The sequence below is a fragment of the Triticum aestivum genome, chromosome 7D, assembly GCF_018294505.1.
Source record: "Triticum aestivum cultivar Chinese Spring chromosome 7D, IWGSC CS RefSeq v2.1, whole genome shotgun sequence".
Taxonomy (NCBI): domain Eukaryota; kingdom Viridiplantae; phylum Streptophyta; class Magnoliopsida; order Poales; family Poaceae; genus Triticum; species Triticum aestivum.
Window position 1 is genome coordinate 601,488,671 of NC_057814.1, and position 11,631 is coordinate 601,500,301.

Genomic DNA, 11,631 nt, shown 5'->3' on the forward strand with positions numbered 1-11,631 from the left:
AGGAGGTGAGCTAGAGCACCCAAATGCCCTCCCCTCGCCGGCCAGCAAAAAGCAGAGCACTGTGGAGTGCTCTGCTACGGCGATGGGGTATATATAGGCAACTCATTTGTCCCGGTTCGTGGCTGGAACCGGGACTAAAACTCCCCCTTCTGTCCCGGTTCAAGCCACGAACCGGGACCAATGGCTGTGAGCCAGGAGCGAGGCCCATTGGTCCCGGTTCGTGCCTAGAACCGGGACAAATGGGTCCAGACGAACCGGGACCAATGCCCACGAGGCCCCGGCCGGCCCCCTGGGCTCACGAACCGGGACGAATGCCCCCATGGGTCCCGGTTCATGCAGAACCGGAACTAATGGGCTGGCCAAGCCCGAACCAAAGCCCTGTTTTCTACTAGTGGCTGGACGTGGTGGGCAGCGTTGTACTTGAGGAGGACGAACAGAAAGAAGGTGCGCCGCTTGTGGTAGTTGTGCTGGGCCAGATCGAGGTTGAACTTGATGTGATTGGTAATGTGGTCGTGGAACAGATTGCCATAACAGTGGGCGGAAGGTGGGTCCGCGGTGGCTGGTGAGGTGATGCTAGTGAAAAGGGGCGTGGAGAAAGTCTGAAGGGACGCCGAGAGAGGTGGCACAGGCGGAGGAGCGATGAGCGAGCCGCCGGAAAGGGAGCTAGACACGCCGGAGAGGAGGCCGAGGACAGGGCCGGCGAGGAGGGAGAGTCCACAGCGGGGGTGGAGGGTTGGCCATGCATAGCCATGGTGGCATCTGATACCAAGCTAGATTGAATGAGTCACACGTTACAATCACCAGAGAGTCTTACAACTTAAATACACAGGAGAGCCTAACCGAGCGCCCTATACAAACGGCACGAAGGGCCTGGCGTCGGTGGAGATTCTGAGAATATTTTTTTTGCAGGGAAACCTTAGAGAGTTTTATTCAACAAACGTGCTCGCTGAGCAGTCAGCCAATAGGCTGCTGATCAGGAACGGGGGAGTAGTGTCTAACCAGCTCTCAGTCACAGAAAGCGTACAAGCACCCTTCGCACACAAGTGTGCTGGACCGTTCGCTGATCTCATTACATGTTGAACAGTAAAAGAAGTAAAGCTAAGACCTAGCTCTCCTATTTCATCTAGGATAGATGCTATCACCGAGCGGTCAGTGTAGCGAGAGTTCCAGAGGTTTACTGCCTCAAGACAGTCAGTCTCCATGATCACATGCGTGTAGCCTCGTAGTGTTGCGAGTAATACTCCTTCCTTGAGCGCTAGAGCCTCCGCGATGAGAGGGTCTGTCACCCCCAGGATCGGCTTGCACCATGCACCCTTGAAGCCCGATGCCGAACGAGCGATGCCACCCGCCCCTGCGTTGCCATCATCGAGATGAGTAGCAGCGTCAGTGTTGATTTTCATGTATCCATCGTCGGGCGGCCGCCATCCAAAACCTGGTAGCATAGAAACTTGCTGCTTCGGTAGCTCAAGTAGAGCTAGATCCTCATGTATCCATCTTACTGAAAAGACATGATCAATGCCATCCCGTTCGTGTGTTAGCCAGTTTCGAGATGTCCAGATAGCCCACATCACCATGACAAGGATCGCTCGTTCCTTCTCAGAAAAACGTTGATCACATAAAATGTCTTTGGACCATGTGCGGGGATGCAGTCTTGGCAAGTTGATATCAAAGAGCAGTTGGGTTTCCTCCCAAAACCGGCGAGCATGTGAGCAATGCATAAGTGCATGCTCCAGATCTTCTTCCCTTGCCAAACAAACCTTGCAGGTGCTAATCTGCTTCATGTGGCGACGTTTGAGAGAGCACTCATCCGGTAAGATCCCTCTCATCACACGCCACCAAAACACCTTGACTTTTGGGACTACTTTGAGTTTCCATATGGCATTCCACACATGTTGTTGATCCACTGAAGTGCCGGTAACCTGCTCCTCATCTAGAGCCTGTCGCTCTTTTTGATTCACGAGAGCACGATACGCCGATTTAACAGAGTAAATGCCTGACTTCTCAAAGGCCCATGCATAGAAGTCTTCGCCCCCGCCGTGCCGCAACGGAATTTTCAGAATGGCTGCGGCGTCCGGCGCGATGAAGATCTCCCGAACCTGCTCCGTCCGCCATGTCCAGTGGGTCTATCAATTCATTCACGGTTTGCACCATGGTGTTAGCTGGACGTAACAGAGGAGACATCTTGATGGTGGAAGGAATCCATTTATCCTCCCATATTGATATGGACGATCCGTCGCCTACTCGCTTCACCAGACCGGCCTGCAGTGCTTCACGGCCCGCCACAATTGCCCGCCAGGTAGCGGATGAGGACTTGGGAACCGAAGCATGTAGGAAATCTGTGTCTGGGAAATATCTTCCTTTCATCACCTTGGCACAAAGGGAGTTCGGATTCATCATAAAACGCCATCCATGCTTCCCTAGTAAGGCCAAGTTGAACATACGGAGAACGCGGAAACCCATTCCGCCCTTGCACTTAGGCGTGGCCAGCTCGTCCCAGGCAATCCAGTGCAAGGACCGATTATCTAGGGAGCTCCCCCACCAGAATTTTGCCATGCTGGACGTGAGGCCTTTGCACACCTTCTTTGTCAGAAGAAAACAACTCATGCTGAAAGTAGGAATCGCCTGAACAATTGACTTGATAAGTGCTTCCCGGCCGGCGCATGCAAATAAGCGTTCGGACCAGCCTTGCATTTTCCCTCTAGCTCGATCGCCCAAGTGTTCAAATGTTCCACTATTGATTTTGCCAACGGCTGTAGGTAGGCCAAGGTATCGCTCTGAAAACGCTTCAACTTGGACACCTAGCAGTTGCTTCAAAGTTTGCCTGAGATCTGTAGGGGTATTCAGACTGAAATAAATGGCACTCTTACTTTTGTTTACACATTGTCCGGAAGCATCGCCATAGATCTCAAGAATCTAATTAATTCTTGTTGCACTTTCCATATTCGCCTTGATGAAAATAAGGCTATCATCAGCGAACAAGAGATGAGTCACCCATGGGGCTCTGAAGTTTACTCGAATACCTCTGTCAACATAGTTGCCATAGTTCTTCAAGAGACCCGTTACAATAAAACACATGTATACAAGAGACCCGTGACAATACAACACAGATACTGGTTTGAGAAAGAAAAATGACCTTGCCAGTTTTGCCCGTCAGAACAATGATAAAATTTCTTAAGTCCCCATAGGCAGTGACATCGCCGTCGCCGTCCACATCTACATGCCGGTCCTCGATTGCCGCAGAGAAGCACCCACCGAAGCCACCTCCGCTGCTGATCTCGACGTTGTGCGTGAACCTTGATTTGCTGTTGTATGGTGAACAACACATGGAGGGAGTCACCGGAGTGGAGAGAGCTGCCGGTTTGGAGGGAGCCCCATCAGATTGGCGCACCGCAACGGTTGGTGCTTACCGTTTCATGGTGGATAAGGATTATATAAGGGAGGCATGCGACGTTCGATGTAGTTCTCTATAATCAACAGGAGTGCAGGCGTATGATGAAAATCAACAACAAGACATGACATCTTCAGGCCCAGTAGTTGAACAACGTCAGTAGTTGTACCACCATGGCTTGCTGTTTTTTAGAGGGTTTTGCTGTTGAACTTGAACAACCGCCGACGTTTCACCCCCAGGCCCCACTAGTTTGGACATGTTGTTGACCACTCGTGGCTGCCTCTGAATTTCCTCCTGAATGAGTTTTTTAATCATGTCCACCATCCTGTCCATCACCCCGAACACATCCGGATCCTTTACCCAAATGAGTCTGAGAAGATGCACCCCGAAGTATGAATTTTTATCATCCCTTCTTGGCAATTCGAGAATCTCATTCCGGACTAGGTTCCAGATCAGCTGCGCCCAACCAAACTTATGCGCTAACCCCACCTTTGCTTTCTCAATCACGTCCGACACATTTGATGGCAACATGTCTTTGACATGGAACTCGGGGTGGATACACATTTCCATGAATTGCAAGACGGTGTAGGTACCCGCGGCCGGGTTCAAGTTGGGAGTTGGAGGCCTGTTGAGAAAGGACTTGTGGTCGATATTGACGTGGGTACCCTAGATGTAGGCGCAGGAGCAGTAGCTCCATTGCCTCTGCAGGTGGTAGGAGACAACGAGGTGGAAGACGTGGTCGTGTCGGGGGATACCATCCAAGAGTTGGAGCCACGCGAAGTTGATGGGGCTTTGGTGGCAGAGGGCGCCCCCCGTATTGTGGTCGTTGGGCTAGCCCTGGAGAGAGGATGGCGACTGGTAGATGTGGAACTCGGCGGTGGGAATCTCCTCGGACCTACCGCTGGCAATGACCATGGTGGTGTTGCAGATATGTTATGAACTTGTGTTGTGATACTACCGTTCTACCTTCATAAAGTGCATGTCATGTGCACAATGTCTGTGGCGGGTGTGTTGGGAATGATACTATGCATGCACTATAGGAGGAGCTAGATCTGTGTAGTGCCTCTCCCAGGATGCTACACGTTTTCTCGGAGAAAGATGCAACATCGCATTGATATCATATAGAAGAAAACTAGTTACATCTGGCATAACAAAACATTATTTATCTCAAAATGCAACACATACTTAAAAGCTAAAGGTGATGTAAAATAGAAGCATCGGCACAATCGTGCTTCTAAGTAGACAACAATAATTAAGATAAATTCATGGTACAGTGTGCAAGATTGAGGGAATAATCAATCAACAACTGTCCAACACACATGCAAAAACATCTCGCCAGTAGGTCGTGCTAACCGGCAAAACTATCCATCCACGACAGCATCCTCTCCAATGAAATCCTACAATGAGAAGAAAATTAATTTGAATACACCTGTCTAGCTCAACAATTCATATGCAAAGATTTGATACATGTTAATAAGAAATGTTCTTACGTCATTTAGAAGGTTGGCAATATCATCCGATGAGAAGGCATTAATGTCATTCAGTAGATCATTAGGCTCTTGTTGATTAACCATACTTTCTTGCACAGGGAGAATGCCAGCCGCATCCCCACCATCAGGCATTGGAGTTAATGCGATGAAACCATCTGTCTGAAAGTTGGAAAGTGTAGAAATAGTTTTGCCACTGTTAAACATATTAGTCTCGGTTTTTGAAGTGCTACCAGTACCATTTGTGGGTGCCGAACTCCCGCGACCACTTGGTGTGTTTGTGAAGTAACTTCGAAGATTTGATGGGGTTTTGCCTTTACTTGTCTCCATCAGCTTATCACGCATGGAGTCAACGTAGGAAGTACCAGAGCTATATGAGGAAAATTCATCTAACATTATGTCATCGAGTATGCCATTGTCTAGGCTAATGGGAGGGTCTTCGGAACCAGCAAATCTTCTCGCATCCAGTGTGTGTGGAACCAAATACCTCGACATTCTACTACCATGGATTAATGACCCCATGCACAAGCTGCTCTGGCTGTCCATCAGCTGGCCTAATTGACTAGTTGCACTGAAATAGTTTGGACTCCAGGAGGGGATGCCACATGAGGACACATGCCATCTTTCATGCTCATGGTTATGCATAAAATTCCTCTGATTGTCCATGGATGAATTCTGTCTTTCACTTGCATCACCGAGTGAATTTGGTTTGACTCTATTCAAGTACAACCTATACTTCTGAAATAAAAATATAGACAAAATAACCATGTATGAGATGCATGCTCATGGGAAAAAAGTAATGGTGGACATATGGGAACAAAAAGAACTAAAAGTGATGCACAACTTCTAATAGAATGTGCGTGTCATGCATTGTACAAGATATGCCTTACATTTCCAGGGACAAAAGGAATTACAATCACACACATGTTCGTGATCCGTGCATTACTAAAGCGTTGATTGTTATGTTCTTACAAAATAAAAGCTTGTACTGATATATGAAAAAATGTTAGACTATGAATAATAGTAATGCAAACATCGAAATTAAGAATGAGGATAAAAAATAAACCTGTAGATGACTCGCAATATTATGTCTAGTGAGGCAATCCACATTCATCAGCTCCAATATCTTGTTTGGAGCAGCCTCTACAAAAATGTCATCAAAATATTTGTTAATCATAAATGCCAAATAACCACAAGTGTTGTGTTAATGAATGAGGCACAAAATATGGTGTCTTACTATCAAGGCCGATCTGGTTGATAGCTTCTAGAAACTTGTTATGAAGCTCAATTGTCCATTTCACCCTTGTATTCTTCTGAGTAGTGGATGCACGAGTGCTCTCTTTGTTCTCGTTAGAACCATCTTTTTCATTGCTCTTTGTCTTGGAGTCCTTATTCCTGGCAAGCGTCCCAGGATGTACTCTGTGGTTGTTATCATTATCTCTACTCATGTGGCTTATTGCTTGGGATCTTCTCCTGCTTTCAACATGCTGCCATATGTTTTTGAGCTCGTTGGTATGCACTGGCTTCATCAAATAGTCACACGCCCCATGATTTATCCCCTTCATCACGGCCTTCTTGTTGCAATCCACTGATAGCACTGCATGCCATACGACCAATGGCTTAACTTTGGAATACAAACGTTCATATTTTTTTTGTCTAAGTGCTTATAGACAGAAAAATGAGTTCGATGTTTTCCAATGTGTCGTGCAAGTGGGGAAGCAAATATGTTACACATGATTTTCAAATGATATCACGACTATAATAAATCTGATGTTTCAATGCAAACTAAATGGAAAAACATTCATACACTCAATATAATGGCTAAAAAAATAAGCGTAACACAATGCCTAAACCATCATCACAACATGTTCCAACTAGGTAAATCAGATCATCACATCAAACTATTGGTGAACGACAAGATCAATTACTATTGTTGACCATGTTTCTCTAGCGTACTAGATAACAGTTGTCGACCCAAGCGATGTTCTGAGCATGGCAAGCGGTCACACATATTAGTTTTTATATGTTAAGCAGTATTATCTATGGGGATTTTCTTACAATTTAGGAAAATAAATATTTGTGGTTGCACTTTCTGTCAAAAATAATGTGACAACATAATAGTTCTCTAGTTTAGCTCAACTAATCTGCACGATTTTGATATGATACATGGGTGACCTACTCAATGTATCTTCTTAGAAGTGGCACTCCTACTTTATATGCTATTCTAAAGAGTAGATAATTTTAACTACTAACAAACTCAAGGAGATTAAAGATGAGTAGTCCTTGAATAATGTCAATACAGCTTCTCTGTTTTTGGAATTGTATCACTCATGCCACCATAGAAAACATGTATGATGCAATTGTACAATTTATGTAATTGGAAGGACTAGAAATTTAAGATAGTTTAGAAAACAATTAAATATAATTTGGTCATATCATGAAAAAAGAATATATTATAGATTTAATTCTTATGACTAGGATTTTACAATTTTCAGGATACCAAATTAAATTATGTCCATAAATGCACCCATCAAACAAGTACATAGTGGGATCTACATTACATTGGAGTGATAATTACTCTTACTAAGCTCGATTACCCATATATATCTTATGCATGATACTGAACTCTAGACTTCCGCATTAATTATTAAATTTGTAAAAACAAATGTATATAGAATGCAGACGACATCTTTGAATGCAATTGGGTGATAAATTGATCGAAAATAGAAGCAGTTCCTATAGAAAAAACACATCTTGTTGCTTAATTATTTGGAATACATGACCATGTCTCTAGCATACTAAACACAATCAACACAATTATTGAAATCAATAATTAATGGAATCTCATAACTCACGTGCTAACCTATCCACGTCCATTCCCCTCCCCCACTAGCCATTCGATCTGATGGATGTATGGTTAGATAGGATCCCATTAGTTCGGGTGAGGAACCGACACCACTATATATGGATCCTGTGCTCCCCCTCCTAACTCATGTGTCGATCCACCTCAGTTCTGCTACCTGCCCCGCTGGCCATCCAATCAAAAGGATGAACGGTTAGATGAGATCTGGATCCCACACCCCCCTGCTAACTCATGTGTCGATCCACCTCCCCTCTGCTACCCCACTGGCCATCCAATCGAGCGGATGAACGGTTTGATGGGATCCCGCTGGTTTAGGCTGGGGACCCTACTCTTTAGATTTTCTCAAAGCCCAAGTTCAAAATAGTGTGCGCATGCTGTGCATCTGTATGTGATTTCATAAAATCATCCTAAAAATATAGGATCTCACATGCTGCCCAATTAAAGGAATAAATATCCTTTCAGTGTATCTTGAAGATTCAGGGGTAAAAGTACTCCTTAAAAACAATTGTACATGCAAAAATAGAATTAGGACTTCGGGTTGAGTAGTGAGTGTACTGATGACGGGCAGATCCATCTCGAGGCCGATGAGCTCGAGGAGCTTGAAGCCGTCCATGTCCGGCATACGCACATCGGTGAGGACCAGGTCGAATTGCTCCTTCCCCGCCCTGAGCATCTTCAGCGCCGTCTTGGCATCCATCACCATCGTTGCTGCATAGCAGCGAGCATTATTCAGAGAAACAAAAAGGCTCCGATTCTGATCTAATGGACCATGGCGAAGTGGAGAGATCAAGAGACTCACGCTGGTACTTGCAGTGGCGCAAGAGGACCTCTAGTACTTTGAGGCAGACACGGTCGTCGTCCACCGCGAGCACGCGCAACCCCTCCGGGAACTTGTCCTCCGCCGCATCCTCCATCGTCTGCCTCTGGTTCCCACCCATCGCGGCCATGTTTTCCAAACTTCTTCGCACCTGTCAAAGAAAACACCATCAAGAAAAGACTGATTAAGAAACAACGGGGATGCAGCAATTTAAGAACATAACCGGAAAACCTCTATTGGATAGGTCCCTCCTTTCCCACCTCTATTAAGAAACAACGGGGAGGCTTCCTCGCTGTAGGCAGAACAGAACTGCAGATTTCAGAGGAGAGCAGGACTGCAGTGGTGAGATGGGCTGGAAGATGCGGGGGTCTATTTGTAGGAGGGGAGGAGGGGTCAATGGAAGGAGTTGAAGACTTGCGGTCCAGAGGTCAAAGACTTTTTTACTCCATAATTTCTGCAGCTACTGCATTTGTTTTGGCGATGTCAATGTTTGTGTCTGCTTGTGCCATCGGCCCATGGTTCCTCTTCCATGAGAGGAGAGCAAAACCACGGGCCGTCTTGTTATTTTTTTGCTTTGTTGTTTTCTCAGCAAATGTTCGAGCACGAAGATATCATCTGAATTACAAAGGAGAGTAGTCTCTTGCTTTGTTCGGTTGCATGGCCATGGAGAGAGTATCCTTTTACTTCCTTTGACCGGGACCGATTGAGAGTGCCTTCATCGTCTCAAACGGTGAAAATGTGGTCCGTACGAAATATTATCGCGTGTTTAAAAAGAAGAGAGAAAGAACTACAGTGATCGAAGGTGTGGATTTTCTGTGGTCCAGGCAATGGATGTCTATAGTTTCTGCCGTTTTTGGTTTCGTTCCCCTCCATCAAATTTCCCTTTTTGTTTCATTGCATTCTCAAATGTCAACATATCTGTTCCTGGCATAGCCCATGACCCAGTCTATGTTCCTGGTTGTGTTTTTGTTGCTTTCTCACCTAATGTTGGAGCTACATGATATTTATCATCCGTATTCAAAAAGGGCTCTTAGCATTGTTCAGGTCATATCTCAGATTAATGCCTTCACCACAGGTCATATCTCAAATTAATGCCTTCACCTCAATTCTAATGAAATTATTCTGATGCACCGAAAGCGTATGTTCATTCTCTCACTAATTGCATCATGCCGTGATATTATGAACTGATAGATGGTTGGTCGAATGAGTGAGGCGATTTGGAGCCCAGGGCCAATAAGCCCATTTTTTAAAAGAAATTTTGTCTAAAAGTTAAGTTCTATCTTGGTCGGAGTGGGGATAGCATTTCTCTTCTGCATGTCGCACGTTCGCCTACACTGGACTGCTGACTTTCGCCTTGACCGTGCCGTGCGCGTTGGCCGGTGTGGTGCTGGTTGTGCCCATGCCCGTGCGTGGGAAGAGATGGAGGATCAAGCTACCTCCTCATGTCGCTCAACGAGGAACCATGGGAGACGACAACGACGTGCACATGCATCGGGTCCGGCTTCGTCCTATGCTTCCTCCAACTTCATGGTCGATGGTAACAAGCCGATGAGGTGCTCCATGGTGACGCTTGGAGATGGGCGATGGTTGACGAAGGTGGTCTACGACGGCCGACGGAGGCGGCGCTAGTCGTGCCCTCGTGCAGCTTGAGCGGGTGGCGGCTCAGGGTGATGGGAAGAGAGAGACTCTGCGTCCTCTCCTCTCCCCAAGCGACTTCGTATTGGTCTTAGGCCAAAAGTTAGTCCAACCGAGCTAGACCGGTCCAAAACCAAAATGGACCGATTGAGCTTCGGGCCGGAACTGGCAGCTCAGATGCCTTGGGATATTTGACATTGAGCGACATCACAATCCAATATATTTGGCATTGATCTTTTTTGTTTATTTATTGGACTCTCCAAAACTGATGACAGCAAATTGGGTTAGCCATTACAAAAATGAAGGAATCAAGTCTGGCCGCCGGTGTCGGCATTGCAGTTCTCCGGGGTGAAGTAGACCCTGCTGGCAGTGAGGTCGTAGACGAATAGGATGCCCAATAGAAAAAAAAAATAGAGGACAAGGGTAGGAGTCAATGGCAAACAAATGAAAGGCTAGTCCAAGAGGAGAAGAAAAATAAACAACCCAGGGGAACAGGTGGGATGGTGGAACAACAAATATACTAGTACTAATTAAAATACACGGTGACCGAAGGTGACTGTATTTCTCAGCCGCCTAAACTATAGGCGCGCGCTATGTTTTACCCTAAGAGGCCAGGAGTGTCATATTGAAATCCCTAACATTGGTAAGACCTATTCCTCCAAAAGATTGCTAAGCCAAACCCCAATTGACCAAGTGGTATTTACGAACATCTCCCAAGTTACAAAAAAAAGTTTTATTTGAGACGTGATAGAATTTATAGCCCATTTTGGAAATTTTGTGAGAGACAATAAGTAAGAAGGAATAACACGCAAGTGCAAAGCATGACAAGTCTTCAGTGCGGTCTTTTGGTGCTCAAGCACCAGGGAGGCCGCTATTTTGAAAAAATTCACAAAACCCATTTTAAAGTTAAAAAAAATCAAAAACAATCCATGGAAATTTATATGTATTCTGCACGAACGTGTGAAAACTCATTTCAAAATATTATGATTTGTAGGCTGTAATTAAGAAAACAAAATTCCGGCCAGCCAACAAAAATGGTCGGCCCGTTTTGGAAATACGTATTCTCCCTTTTTTGTACTCCATGCGTGAAAGTATAACGTTATGAAATTCTATACATACTTAGTGCACATGTGTATGTGTGTTCAAGAAACCGAAAAATTTCATGCTGCGGAAATTTGTATTTTGTGTTGAGTATGTGTTTTGTATTGCACATGTATTGGAGTTGTGGCCCACCTCCTAGTCTTGTATAGTTGAGGTAGAGGCCTTCCCTTGTATTATATATACGTGTACCAGCCCTCCATCAATACAACGATTATTGTATTGCAAACTTTCCCGTCTACATGGTATCATCTTGAAGGTATTGACCTAGGGCAAGCCGCCGCTGCCGCCGCACCGCACCTCCTCGCGCGTGCCGCCGCCGCTCCCCACCGCCGCCGCCGCC

The 11,631-nt window shown here is 45.7% G+C and overlaps 1 protein-coding gene across 1 annotated transcript; it reads right to left on the reverse strand.

Moving 5' to 3' along the window:
- Window positions 1-4,749: 4,749 nt before the first annotated feature.
- Window positions 4,750-8,676, reverse strand: LOC123171385 (two-component response regulator ORR25-like). The gene is made up of 6 exons (XM_044588909.1): window positions 8,538-8,676; window positions 8,294-8,446; window positions 6,113-6,472; window positions 5,942-6,018; window positions 4,879-5,613; window positions 4,750-4,785 (listed from the first exon to the last, which is right to left on the reverse strand). Exons 1-6 carry the CDS (start codon window positions 8,674-8,676, stop codon window positions 4,750-4,752), a joined length of 1,500 nt encoding a protein of 499 aa, XP_044444844.1.
- Window positions 8,677-11,631: the final 2,955 nt, after the last annotated feature.

Coding starts and splice junctions, on each gene's coding strand:
- LOC123171385 (XM_044588909.1), bottom strand. CDS start 8,676: ATGGGTGGGAACCAGAGGCAGACGATGGAGGATGCGGCGGAGGACAAG. Junction 6,473..8,293: donor GATGGATCTGCCCGTCATCA/GTACACTCACTA, acceptor TATGGCATGCAG/TGCTATCAGTGGATTGCAAC. Junction 5,614..5,941: donor ATATTGCGAGTCATCTACAG/GTTTATTTTTTA, acceptor TTTTTATTTCAG/AAGTATAGGTTGTACTTGAA.